The following is a 15,037-nucleotide window of genomic DNA, read 5'->3' on the forward strand; positions in this document are numbered from 1 at the left end:
TTTTGGATGATCTTTTGTATTTCTGTGATATCAATTGTGTCTCCCTTTTCAGTTCTGGTTGAGCTTATTTGAATCTTCTCACTTCTTCATTAACCTAGCTAGTGGTCTATTGATTTTGTTTATCTTTTCAAAGAACCAATTTTCTTTTCATTGATCCTTTGTATTTTCTTTGTGTGTTTAAATTTTATTTCGTTCTGCTCTGATCTTTGTTATTTCTTGTCTTCTGCTAACTTTGGGTTTGGTTCGTTCCTTTTTCTAGTTCCTTGAGGTATCGCATTATGTTGTTAATTTGTGATCTTTCTATCTTTGATGTAGGCATTCAGTGCTATAAACTTGAAGTTGGGGCACAGGAAATCACCCAGGTTTCTGTCTCTCTCCCTGGACCAGCATCAGGGCAACAGTGACCTCAGTGCAGGGCTCACAGCACTGGGGGAAGGGCTTCCTCTTTGGCTCTGGGTGCAGGTGCTCCAGGGTGTGGAAGCCTGTAGAACACCATGTGAATTGAGCAGTGCCTTTGTGTGGTCTCCCAGCAGCTCCCCACTCCACTCTGGAGGCCTGTGGGGGTCGAGGAGCTCCTCTGTAGCTAAAACTGTAAAGGTCCTAGGTGGAAGTGTGGAGCCCCAAAGTTCTCTTGCTTGCCCCTTTCCCTGGGTCCAGGTCTGGAGGCCGCTCAAAGCTCTCAGTGGCCCATATCAAGCCATCCAGCTTCTACCTTCACCATCAGTGTCTCTGTCTCCTCTCTGTTGTCTTCAACCATTCTTTCTCCAGTGATGTAGTTGAAATGAGTATTTGATGGATGCACTGATTGCTCTCTGAAGAAGAGGTGCATGCCAGCTGCCTCTAGTCAGGCATCTTGCTGGTCTCTATGTGTCATTATTTTATTTAATTCTCTCAATATCCTTATGAGGTAGATATTAAATTATCCTTATTTCCAGATTAGAAAATGGAAGCTCTAAGAGGTTAAATGTGAGTGAAGTCCATAGTGAGTGGCTGAGGTGGTTCTCAAACCCACATGGTGTGAGCCACAGTCAGAACTGTACAGAAAACAGAGCTCTGCATTTATGTACCTTAATTATTCTGTCTAGTTCATGTGACTTTTAAACATTTTTAAAGAAATTTATTTTCCTTTAGAAAATTTTCCAGAATTCCCTGGATGCATTTTTTTTGATGATATACTGCATCTTAAATTATCTTAAGCATTTGCTTTAGTGAATTTTTAAATTACTAAATGAGATGTGATGAGGAAATCATGAAGCTACATTTAGTTTAAGATAAAGTCATTATAATTTTAGTTTTAAAAATATAATGTTTAAGTTGCTTTATATTTGGTCCATTGGCACAAAAAAGAGATCAACCTCTCAGCTTAAAAAGAGGGGGAGTTCATGCCTTTCCTATTTCTGTACTTCTATTTTTTTCTGTGATTAAAAAATACTAAATTCTTATGTCCACAATAACAAATTAGCATTATGAATGCTGTGAATGCTGAAACTTCACTAGGTATCAGGCAGTATATAGGTAATATATAGGTAATGTAGACTGAAAATCATGTAACCTCTATTTCTGAGTATAGTACTTAAGTATACTCCAGATAAACCACACAGGTGGAGACTACTAGGACTGAATTTCCCCATAGTAAATTACCTATTGCTTCCTAAAAATCATTTCCTAAATTTTCAATCAAAGAATTAATAATCTAGCAACAGTAGATAATCTTATTACAACCCCCCTACACACACACACAATCCTGCCCCCAAAGAAAAACCAAGGTAGTCTCAGCTCATTTGTTTTTTGAGGAAAATCTATCTTGCTTCTAGGCAACTTGGACTGACAATGAATAATACTTTTAGCTAGAGGATTGCTGCCTTTGATTCTCCCTGGGGTCATCAAAGCTTTGGACTCTCAGCACCTGGTTCAGACATCCTGTTGGCATTGTTCTCTAATTCTTCTTGCTTAGAAATTTTCCTCACCAGGTGAATTCAGTGTGATTCACACGAGTCTTGCATGAATTTATTTTAAAATGTCCAGTTCTTTTGATTTCATACTTCTTTTCAGAGCCCATTATTTCAACTGGCACACATATGTAGGCTTTTCTTTGAGTATTTATCTAAGAGTGGAATTGCTATTAATAGATTATAGGATGTGCATATCAACAACTTTATTACAAAATGCCAAAGTGTTTTCCAAAGGGATTATAACAATTTACAATCTTGCTAGTTTTGTGTGAGAGTTATCTTTACTCCACATCTTTACACACAGGTTGTAAAGATGTGAAATAATGAAAACTCAGTTTTTGCCACCTGATGGGTATGAAATGATATTTATTGTGCTTGTATATGCATTTCTGTGATTACCAATGTGGTTGAGCATCTTTTCATATGTTTACTAGCAATTTGGATTGACACTTTTTTTGAACTATCCAAGTATTTTGTCCTTTTTTCTGTGTATTTGTGGGAGTTCTTTATATATTCTGGATGGTGGTCCTTTAACAGTTGTATGTGTTACAAAAATCTTCTCCCACTCTACAGCTTGTCTTCTCACTTTCTCTACAGTGCCTTTTGATGAGCAGGTTTTAATTATACTATAGTGAAATTCATCAGTCTTTTCCTCTAAGGTTTGCAATTTTTCTATTTTATTAAAAAAATCCTTCCCATCCATTCTATATCATCATCTGTAAGCTAAATAATTTTACCTTTCACATTGTCTTCACTTCACTTGGAATTTATTTTTGTTCATGGGATGAGAGTAAGGATCAAATTCAGGGATTTTTGGCATATTAATAACCAATTATCTTAGCTCTATTGATCTGTAGTGCCTCCTTTGTCTTATCTCAGGTTTCATAAATGTGTGTATGTGTATGGTGGTTAACAGGTTAAAGAAGTCCTCTATTCTTGGTTTGTTAAGAGTTTATAATCATAAATTTTGAATTTTATAAGTTCTGCTTTTATTCATATAATAATATTATTTTTTCCTCCATTCGTTTGTTAATGTACTGAATTGCATTAACTTATTTCCAACTATTAAATCATTCTTGCATTCCTATAATAAATCCAATTTGGTTGTGATATATTATACATTTAACATTTTGCTGGATTTGAATTGCTAATTGTTTAGTATTTTTAAGTTGCTTATGATATTGCTATATTATCCTTATAATGTTTGTACTGTCTGTAGTAATGATTTCTCTTTCATTTTTGATATTGCAATTAGTATCTTCTTTTTGTCTTTTTTTAAAATTTTTATTTTATTCTTTTTTTTTTTATTTTTCAGTATCTGGAACATAGTAATCTCTTTTTGTCTTGATCTAACCAAAGAACCAGCTTTTGGCTTCATTTATTTTATCTGTGTTTTTATTTTCTATTTCATTGATTTGTGTTCTTATGCTTATTCCCTCGTTTTGCTTTCTTTTAGTTTAATTTTTTTCCCCTAGGATCTTAAGATGTAAATCTTAGATCATTGATATGAAACCTTTCTTCTTTTCTAGTATTTAATGTTGTGAATTTCTAAGTATGCTTTATGTACCTCCCACATATATCAATATGTTGTATTTTCATTTGCATTAAATTCAGATTACTTTCAAATTTTCCTGTGACTTCTTCTTTGACCTGTGGGTTATTTAGAAGTGAATTGTTTACTTCCCAAACATTTGTAGGAATCTCCAGATATCTATCTTTTCTATTATAGGCAGAGACCATGTTCCAATCGTTTCAAATTAATTGAACTTGTTTTATGGCCCGTAATATGGTCTATTCTTCATTAATTGTCCATGTATACATGTATAAAGTATATTCTGCTGTTATTGGGTAGTATGTTCTATAAATATCACCTAGATCAATTTAACTGATAGTATTATTAATATATCTATATAATTCTATCTTAATATATCTATAGAATTCTTGATTTTTAAAATACAGTAAGTCATCACATAATGTCGTTGATAGGTTCTTGGAAACTGTGACTTTAAGGTGATACAATGTATAACAAAAACAATTTTTTTCTTGTCAATATTATGATGAAACAGCAATGAAGGAAATGTTGTTTCTCTAGGATCTGCTATGTATCATTTTCGCTTAAAGGCACCGTTTTCAAGAACCTATTGTAGATGTTAAGTGAGAACTTACTGTATTTGTATTCTGTCAGTTAATGAGAGAAAGTGGTAAAATCTCTAAGTATAAAAACAACTTTTCTATTTTTTCCTTTTAGATTTATTAGTTTTTGCTCTATATATTTTGAAGATCTATTTTTAAGTGTGTCTACATTTAGGGTTGTTATGTCTTTTTCATGAATTGACCTTCTTAAGTCTTATTCAATGTCCCCCTTTATCTCTGGTAATCTTCCCTGCTATAATGTCTTCTTTTTTTTCTGATATGGATATAGCCACTCTACTTTTCTTTTTGTTAGTGTTTGCATGGTGTATCTTTTTCTACATTTTTACTTTTCACTTATTCACATCTCCATATTTTAATACACACTGTGTACCCTTTCCACTAGATCCTTTAACGTATTAATCATAGTTATTTTAAAGTCATTGTCAGATAGTTTCAACACCTGACTCATCTCTGTGTCTGGTTCTGCTGACTTCTTAACTCCTTCAATGATCCATCTTCTTTATTGCTTTTTACTGTATTATAATTTTAAAATCAAATGCTGGACATTGCATATAAAAGACCATTGGAGATTAAGGTAAATATTATTTATGCCTAGGAATGGGCCGTCCTCTTCTTCTGCTAGGTCATTAGTATGGAGGATGGAGTCTATCTAGTTAGTAGTTGAACTGGGTTTGTTTTTTGTGGATATTATAGTTACCTTTAGCGTACCACTTACATCAGATAATGTCAGCATTATCTGATGTAAGTGGTACACTAACTATAATATCCACGAAACATTATGGATATGTTTTGTGGATATTATATCCACAGCATTATGTCAGCATGCTCCTGCTACCCTATGCTTCATGTGAAGCCTGAAGTGCTGCCTGCCTCCAGCAGGAAGACTCAACAATCTATGCTGTTGCTTTTCCTCCAACGGCAAGTTGCTGATGCTTCTTACTTAGTGCAAGGCATAGGATGGTGTTTGAGATTCTCTTGCTGTATCCTTAATCTTAGGCAGTCCTATACTCAGCATTTAAGAGTGAAATTTTCAGTTGTTTTCTTTCTACTTGCTTTATGGCTACTACCTCTTCCTCCTATACTCTGCAAAAGAAGAAACAATTTGAGTGTCCTGTCTCACTTTGGGATTAATTTCACATCTTGGTATCAACTTTTCTGCCTCAAAGTATATGAGAGGATAATTTAGGTAAAAAGGTGACTTTCTGGAGTATTTTTTTTTTCAGTGCCTATACCAGTTTCTTTAGTAAGCTGAGAAGAAAAGTATCACACCTTGTTGATTTGAATAAATCTAGCTTATTTACCCTCTCCTTAAGGTGACAAACATAAAACATTTTGGTACCTAATTTTACATCTTGGTTGTACTAATGATTTTTAAAAGTTACCTGCTCTGGTCTGTTTTCATACCAGACAGGTCTGAAAAAATAATGAATGAATCTTATATAACAATGATTTTATACCTTTGGATTGTCTACCTCAACATTAAATAAATTAACATTTCGGAAGAAATCTTTATTTTGTTTTATTGGCCTAGAATGTTACGTAAAGAGGCTTGCTTTTGGTTGACATTATGCAAGTTGTTTAATATATGAGGATAACTACTTTGATTTCTTTTATGTTTCAGGTATTGGTGGTAATTTGGTGGCCATTCAGGCTAGTAGGATTTCTACCTACCTCCATTTGCATAGCATTCCAGGAGAATTGCCTGATGAACCCAAAGGTTGTTATTACCCATTTAGAACTTTTTTTGGTCCAGGTACGTGCTTGTGGATTTTTGCATGTTTTATACCAGGAACTATTGCTGAGATTATAGGCAGGCAACATTTATTGAATACGTATTTTGTTTGTGTTACACCACTTTTCTATTTCAGAGAGCTAATCTCAGTGAATAGTCATTTGTATAAATTCTGCAGTTGCCGAGTATTTTTGTATAATTTTTCTTTTTTATGTCTCTTTTTTGGGATATCTTGTTATTAGTCATGAAAGAGGAACCTTATATACATACAAAAGCATTGCTAGGTGAGACAGGTGTACTGTCTTCCTATATTAATTATTTTGGCCTTTCTAAATGTAGGGATTTGATCTCAGACAGAATGAGAAGGGTAACCTCAGTTATAAGGAACAGTGCATTACTTATGTGATTATGAAAAAACTAAGGCATGTGATTAGGAAAAAGACCACAATGTTAAACCTCACAATTCTTATCATTTCTTTTCCTGATAAAAATAAATGTGATTATTGACTTTTGAATGAAGATCAAAATGCCTAGACTTGTAATACCAGTGGTAGAACTCTAAAGGAATAAATAAAATTAAAGCATTCTGATACTTTAAGAACTTTATTTTTCTCTTTTGTTTTCCCTCTGTTTTTATGATAGATAGTAAAGTCTGACCAATGTTCTTCATAACAAGTTTTTATCAACCACCTTTCATTTAGTATATATCATGGGAATTTCAAAAATTAAATGAATTATAACTAGTTGAAATTTATTTTTAGCAATTGAATTTTATGCAGATAGTATGAAGTGTAACTACAAAATAATCCTCACATGTTAATAACTGTGACCTATTGCTAACCAAAATATGATTTTGTTTTAATGACTTTTACATTTTATATTACAGGAGTAAATAATAAGTCTGCCCAAGTACTACTGCTTTTAGTGATTCCTGGACATTTAATTTTCCTCTACACTATTCATTTGATGAAAAGTGGTCATACTTCGTTAACTATAATCTTCATAGTAGTATACTTATTTGCTGCTGTGTTACAGGTAAGAGTTAAAACTTTTTGAAATCTCTTTTATGCTTAAGCTGCTATAAAAGTATAATTATGTAAATCTAAAAACACATACCATATTTTAACATTTCAAAACTCAACTGAATACCTTTATATTGATTTGATCCTCTTAAAACACATAAAGCTCAGGACTACTTGTAATATGATCTGGATATAGAACCTTCAGATTTCCTATTTCCTAGATTACATGTCTTTCCTCATTTGGTTCTCTTGTTTTGTGCTAACACATCTTCCAATAGATTCCTGAGAAAAAGAGGGCATGGTAGTGAATGTTTGAGCCTTTGCATGTTATAAAATACTTTATTCCACCCTATCATAGGTTGATTAGATGTACAATTCTGTTTCTTTTAGAATTTTGAAGGAATTGTTTCATTTTCTCCCATTACTATTGAAAACAGGCACCATTCTTACTCCTGATCCCATTGTACATAACTCCTTTTATCTCCTGGAAGCTTGCAAAATCCTGTTTTTTTTACTTACTCTTCTTAAATTTCATCTTGATGTACCTTGGGAGTTCTTAAATTTCATGCTGATGTATCCTGGTATGGGTGGGTTTTGTCTATTTGACCCTTTCAGTCTAAAAACTCATGGTCTTCAGTTCTAGGGAAATTAGATTATTTCTTTGATTTTTTCTCTCTTCTTTCTTTCTGGAATCTTATTATTTGATTCCTGGAACTCTTGCATTACATTTCTTATCTTTTCTTATTCTCTTTTTTTGTCTTCTTTCTAGGACATTTCCATGCCTTTCTAAGTGTTTTCTTTGTTGTGTTACTGAGGTTTTTGGAGAGAGTAGAATATTCAACTTGTCATCTTTATGTGGAAGGCTTTTAATTTAAAATTGAAGAAAATTGCTTTTACTTTCAAAATGTGTGATCAATGTAAAACATGTACAAAATTTTTAAAGTAAAGAGTACTGAAAGGTTCTACCTTTTCAATCCCATTCCTTAGAGATAATAATCACTTTGAAATATTTTAACTGTTTCTTCTGTATTTATCTATAACTTTTAAAATAATGTGTCTAAACTTCTAGTTTACTATTAATCTCCTTTAGACTTTTGCTAATAAAAGTTGAGGATTGGGCGGCTGCTATAATGTCCCATCTTTCCCATATAGTTATATCACAATTTTTTGTTAAATTAATCATCAGTGTTTGAATTATTAGGCCTTTGTGTACACTGTTTATTATACAGTCAGATAATTTACTATATTTACTCTTTTTTGTGTGTGTTTTCTTGGGGTTAAGAATCACATCCTTTTACATTGCATCATTTTTCATAAGCCCATCTTTTTTTCCAACTATTTCAGCTTTATTTTGTCTTCTTGGGCATAGTTTCTTGCTAAACTCTGTAAATTTGGTACTTTCTACAGTGAGAAACCATAATCCCTTAAGAGATGGATTCAAATAATTCTTTGAAGAGATCGCATTTCAATTTGGATTTGAGGAGTTTTGCATATGGGAATGAGGCTAGAGGATAGGTATATGGACATTGTTCCATTAAAAACATTGCATGGATGGTAATGATGGTAATGAAATTAGCTGGTTTTTATAGTGTTTCCTGTATGCCAGTCCACTGCCTAAGTGCTTTACATGTATTGATTCACTTATTTCTCACAAAATTCTATGAGACTTGTTCTATTGATGTAAATCAGTGATTTTCAAAGTTAGAGTACATGCAAAACAATGCATTATATGTAGGAAGAAAAGAGTAAAACTTCATTTGTTTAAAATGTCTATTTTCTTCTGTTTTTAGTTTGCTTAGTAATAAACATAAGCCCAGTATTAAATATGCTTAAATATTTTATACTGAGAGAGCTGTATAATCTAAAACTTTTGGAGACTATTGAGTTAAAACATAGAGGCAAGAAAACAGCTAAGCCAGAGAAAGTAGTTCATATATAGGATCTATCTAAGAGGAGGGAGTAGATGAGATAAGGTTGAAAAGGTAGATTAGGGCTGGTATAGAAAAGCCTTAAATGCCAGGTAGAGGGGATTAGAATCTATTCTTCAAATAACAAAACCCTTTTATGTTTTATAGTGCCTTAGATTTTATTAAAAGTCACCTATCAAATCATTTATTCATGCCAGTCATGGTGGCTCACACCTATAATCCCAGCTACTTGGGCGGAGGCAGAAGGATCCCTTGAGGCCAGCAGTTCAAGATCAGCCTGAGCAACATAGTGAAAAAAAAATTTTTTTTTAATTAGCCAGGCACAATGGTGCGTTCCTGTAGTCCCAGCTACTTGGAAGGCTGAGGTGGGAGGATTCCTTAAGCCCAGGAGTTGGAGCATGCCATTGTACTACAGCCTGGGTGGCAGAGCGAGACCCTATCTATTAAAAAAAAATATTCATTCATTTATTTGTTCACTAAACCTTTATTCTACTAGCCACATATATGGCTTTTAAGTCCCAGGAGGAATAAATTCAGAACCTATCTATACTCAAGGACTTGTAGTCTGGAGGGAAGACTACTACATGAACAAATAATTATAATGTAATATAATATAAATGCTGGGTATAGCTATATATAAAGTGCTTTCAGAACTTGAAAGAAAAAGCAGCTAACTACTTTAGGAGTAATATTTTTCTACTGTTCAGGAATGACAAAATTTATATCAAATGCTTTTTTACTACTGGCTACTTTCATTGCTGTGTATAATATGGTCATTCATTATCATTTATGTTTGGTGCTGTTCTCTATGTGTTATGAAAAGGATGCAGTCTTCAATCCTGTGGGAAATATTCAGAGACTAGTCTTTGGACTGCTGATAAACACGCCATTTCCAGAACATGTTCCTATTTGTAACTCTTTCTCAGCCTTATGGGTTGATTTGAAGTTTATGTTAGTGGTTCTGTGCCAACATATTATCATGTATCATTTCATTTAAGTCAATGAAGGATATAAATAATTTTTATGAGTTTATAAAAAATTGGATTTCAACCTATATTAACAGTATACCTACATACCCTTTTTAAACCTCTGACCTAAATTCCCTCCAGTGAAGGTTGAAAAACTGGAGTTAAGGGTAATTATTAGTCTCTCTGTGTCTCAGTTACTCCCTCTGTAAAATGGAAACAATTATATTATCTACTTCATAGGCTGTTTTGAGGATTGAGTTACTTGCATAAAGTTTGCTACATTGTAGATGTCAGCAGATGCTGTTTTTGTTCCTATTAAACCTTGAACTATACATGGTGTGCCATTGATCTCTGAATGACAACTGAAAAATATTTTTTCTTTGTCTTACAGTGTTGGCTGAATTTTCTTGTGTCTTTTACAACTTTCATTTTTATAGGTTTTACTTTTTATTTTATCTCCGAGAATCAGATCTCTGCCAGAGTAGATCTTTGCATTTGCAGCCTGACATTGTACATTATTCCAATGGAATACTTAGAATCGGATTGTAAATTCTCAGATCAAATCCTCATCCTCTGACATTAACACACACAAACATATACATAAGCAGATGCACACACACCTCTTTGAAGTTTAGTTAAAAGATCTTGACCTTCCCCAGCCCTCTTTCATCAATTCAAAGATGAACAGAATGAAGAAATAACTATTAAAGGCAAAGAATCTTTGGCCACTTAAGACTTACCTTTGAATGTACTTTACTTGATTGGTTTCCTTTTTTGATCTGGGTTAAATTTATATTCAAAGCCTCGGTCCTAGCTCTTACTCACATTTTTTTCAGTCCACACTTCTCCTCTCATCCCTAATCTCTACATTTTGATATGAATGTTAAACAGTAAGGTTTTCTAATACATGTTTAATTTCTTCTGTCTGGATTCCTACCTCCTGGAGGGTTGAGACCATGCCTTTTTCTCTTTGGTATTCTCTACAGGACTTGATATAATGGGTTATTTTTGAATTCTTGGTGTTTTGCTTTCTTCCCAGAGTAATATTCTTTGAAGAGCCTCCCCACCAATTCCCCAGTCAACTAAATGAAGGGAATCCGTTTGAAGGAAACTTGCACTTATTATAATGACATAATAATAATCATTTGCAGCACTTTCGCATTTACTCAGATGTCATCTCTTCCTGGAAGCCATTCTTTTTTTTTTTTTTTTTTTTTGAGCAGAGTCTCACTTTGTTGCCCAGGTTAGAGTGAGTGATCCTCCTACCTCAGCCTCCCGAGTAGCTGGGACTACAGGCATGTGCCACCATGCCCGGCTAATTTTTTGTATATATATTTTTAGTTGGTCAATTAATTACTTTCTATTTTTAGTAGAGACAGGGTCTCACTCTTGCTTAGGCTGGTTTCAAACTCCTGACCTCGAGCAATCTGCCCACCTCGGCCTCCCAGAGTGCTAGGATTACAGGCATGAGCCACTGCACCAGCCTGGAAGCTATTCTTGAATATCTGATTTGGTCTGAGTGGCCTTATTCTCTTATTTCCCAAAGTCCACTGTGAATATCATTATCCTAGCTTTTCCTGTATCATCTTGACATTCGTGTGTCATTTAGAGAAAGGATCTTTGTTTTACTCATTTTTGTATCTCCAACACCTACCCCTGTCCCCACCCAGTGCTCAGTTAATGTTTGTTAAACTGAATGACTGTATCTTGCTAGCTCCATCTCCTCTTACAGTGGAAAGAGGAAAAAATTTTATAACTGTCTTTAGATACCAGAAACCCCAGAAGAACTAAAACAAAAATCTAAATTTTATTCTGATTGCTTTCAGTAAACACCAATTTCCTTTCTTTCAGTGACATAGTATTCACTATGAAAGGCAATGAAAAATAAAATGCAAACCCCCACAAATTTTAACAATGATCTGTTAAAAATTATAAGGTTTTACTGAAATGTTTAGAGAGATGAAATTACTTGACATCTAGGGAAACAAAAGGGTAGGGGTAAAATTGGCCATGAGTTGATAATAGATGAAGCTGAGTGATGGTAGGTGAGAGTGGGTGGAATTAATTTATGCTATTCTGTCTACTTTTGTGTATGTTTGAATTTTTCTATAATAAGTTTTTAAAATTAAGGTTTTAACTTTTAGAGGTTAACATAGGAATTTTTTCACAGCATATCAGCTCTCTAATTTTGGTCTTGTAGCTCACTAGGTATTTCTTAAGTGAAAAGTAAAAAGTTAACTTGAGCTTTTGGGATTTGGAATGATTGAGTTAATTTCTTATTTTTCCCTTGGTGTACACTAACTTCATTTCTGAAACTTTCTTAAATTAAAAAATCTACTTATATGTCACAAATTACATTGTTTGGGGTACTTATGTGTCTTGCAATTAGGTACAAAGAAGACTATCAATCAAGCATACTGACAGTCTCTTGAGCAAAGAAGGAACCGCAGTACATCTTGGTTCATTTCCTTATTTAATTTAAGGCCTCTACTAGTTCCCCTTTGTGTTAGAAGTCCTGAATATTCATCCTTTGTTTGCGAAAAAAACATAAACCTGTCATCTCGTTGGATGATATGTCCTACAAGACGCAAAAAAGATTGCCCCTAGACAAACTGGAAGGGGAGAAAAAAGAGAATATAATTGGATGAGTGATCTCAAATGTGAATAAGTCTGTTACCATTCAAGTCTCATTATTCTTATAGTCCACCATTATTTCACTCATTTGACTAAAGACAAAAACAAAAAAACCCTTTTGTTTTACTATTACAATTTTCCTTTTTATTATGGTGATTATAGGTACATATGAAGTATATTAATATTTTTTCTGCTATAAAATATCCCAATGGGAAAAGAAAAATGAGACTTTCCTAGCCCTTCAATTCAATAGCCCTAGCCTATTTAATTCCAACAAGGCTTTTAATATAATTGGTAAACAATGCATTAAAACCATTTCTAAACAAAATTTTTAATTCTCTATTTTAGGCACTGATTATTTGTTACAGAAAATTAGATTATTAAGAACTCTACTAAAATTCTAGCAGCACCAAATTCCATGAGAAATTCATTGTGAAAGTTTGGTTGTGCTAGTCACTATACAAAAGATATAGAAGATATTGTTCCTTCCCTAAAGGTTCTTCTCTTAGTTGTAGAAGAGTAGCTTAAATTCATGAAATATCTAGAGAAGAGCCTTAGACTTACTTTCTTATAGCAATATCTTCCTCTGTAATTTCAGAATCAATTAAACTTTTTGCATATATCTGACTTTAATTTTTTGAAAGTGCTTTTAATAGATTCTTTTTGGAGGAGAGATCACAATATGTTTTAGCTGCTGAGAAACACAAATTAATATCAACAAATATAAAACTGCTCAAGTTTAGTGATCTGAGCCACTTTTCCAATCTATATAAGAGTTTCAAAATTTAATAGCAAATATTTCTATAGTATTTTTTACGAGCCATGCACTATTTTAGTCACTTTACACACATGAACTGATTAAGTTCTCACAATAGCCCGGTAAGGTAAGTTCTATCATTATTTCCTACTTACAGATTGAGGCAGTTGACACAGAATTTAAGCAACTTGTCCAGGTCCACACAGCAAGATGGAGTCTGGCTGCCGAGTCTACACTCCTTGACACTATGCTTTGCTCTTAGGGAGGCTCATAGTTTTTAGGATGGCAACTTCTAAAAGTTTATAGCTTGTCTTTTCTCTCTGGTTTCATTAGATGTTCACATTTCTTCCAGCCAGGTGTTTTGCCTCAGAAGGATATTTGTTCCACAGAATCTACAAAGAGTCTATGCCTACTGAAGTCAAGTAGGAATCCAATCAAGGATAAAAATATGTCACGAGTGGTCTGAGAGGAGAACAAAGTGCTATGGAAGTTCAACAATGGAAGAGTTTTTTCTATGTGGGGAGGGAAGTTTTATAGTGGATAAAATTTTGCTGGAATCCATAGAAAATGCCATATCAGAAAAAAGGAGTAGCATTAGGTAAATGAGAAAACTCAGGCTATTTATGGAAAATAGCAAGAAATTTCCTGGAACATAGGGCTTATGAGAGGGAGTAAAAAGAGCTAGGCCGAGTGGCATGCACCTATAATCCCAGCTGCTGGGAGGCTGAGGTGGCAGGATTGCTTGAGCCCAAGAGTTTGAGACTAGCCTGGGCAACATAGCAAGACCCCATCTCAAAAAATTTTTTTTTAATAAAAAAGAAGGGAAGTGATTAAAAATCAGGTTAAAAATTACAGGTTGTGGCAAGATCATGAAGGAGCTTGAAAAACAGACGAAAAGTTTATTCTATAAAACAGTAATTTTCAACTTCTTTTCCACTCCCACCAGACTTGAGAGATCTGATACATTCCTCTGATGCAGTGTGAGATAGTTTGTAAGGGCTCAGGCTCTGGCTTCCACCACTCATTACCCGAGTCACCTTAGACCAAGTCACCTCTTAGGGATTGTGTTTTCTCATCTGTAAAAGTAGGCTAAGAATAGACCTACCTTGTGTGTTGTTATAAGGATGAAATGAGGTAATGCATGTAAGGTACTATTATTGTCCTCATTATTGCCTTATTATTTTAATATCATCAGTAGCTGTGGATTACTGGGACAATGAGTCTCGTAGGGTGACAGGGAATCAGAACCTATGGAACAAGCATTGAGTTCTACCATGATTTTGATACCTCACTGTATTCCTTGGAGTCACTCTAGATAAGGAGGAATGTAGTGCTATGGTGACAATGTGAGCATATTGGAATTCCAAGATAACCACCCAGTAGCTGAGCAAGTTAATTAGCTTAGGCTTGGGCAAATTACTTCATTCCTTGGAGTCTTATTGTCTTTGCATGTAAAATGAGGATAATGCTTCCTTTTTGCACAGTAGTTGTAATAGTTAAGTAGTTGGCACATAGTAGGCCCTTACTAAATGGTGTGGTTATGTCTTTCTTATCGATACCCTTTAACTAAATCCTATTCCCAGATGGCATTTCAAAGGAAAGCTAAGCAGCCAGGAATTTTAACAGGTTGCCTGATCTTATTCACATTCTATTCTCTCTCCTCAGGAATTGAATATGCAAGATTCTAACTAGAAAGTAAGGATCTCTTTATTCTTTCCATGTGACCGTTCTGCCTCTGTCTCTTAATTGGTTTCTGTCTGTCAGCTTGGGTTGAGGGAGAAGTGTGAAGAGAATGACAAAGGAGATGTCAGGGGAAGATGTATGGTTCCTAGAATTTTTTTTTCTAGGTGTGAAAACATCTACTGTAACTTTGGGAGCTGTTTACCTTAA

The 15,037-nt window shown here is 34.0% G+C and overlaps 1 protein-coding gene across 6 annotated transcripts in view; it reads left to right on the plus strand.

The window, feature by feature from the left end:
* The window catches only part of SLC41A2 (solute carrier family 41 member 2), a 121,515-nt gene that overhangs the window by 85,016 nt on the left and 21,462 nt on the right, over window positions 1–15,037 (plus strand). For all 6 annotated transcript variants that reach the window (XM_012772736.3, XM_012772739.3, XM_012772738.3 and 3 more), the window contains 2 exons: window positions 5,728–5,859; window positions 6,725–6,873. In XM_012772736.3, the coding sequence (XP_012628190.1) occupies window positions 5,728–5,859; window positions 6,725–6,873 (281 nt within the window). The remainder of the gene's footprint in view (window positions 1–5,727; window positions 5,860–6,724; window positions 6,874–15,037) is intronic.

The sequence above is a fragment of the Microcebus murinus genome, chromosome 10 (genome assembly GCF_040939455.1).
Source record: "Microcebus murinus isolate Inina chromosome 10, M.murinus_Inina_mat1.0, whole genome shotgun sequence".
Classification (NCBI taxonomy): domain Eukaryota; kingdom Metazoa; phylum Chordata; class Mammalia; order Primates; family Cheirogaleidae; genus Microcebus; species Microcebus murinus.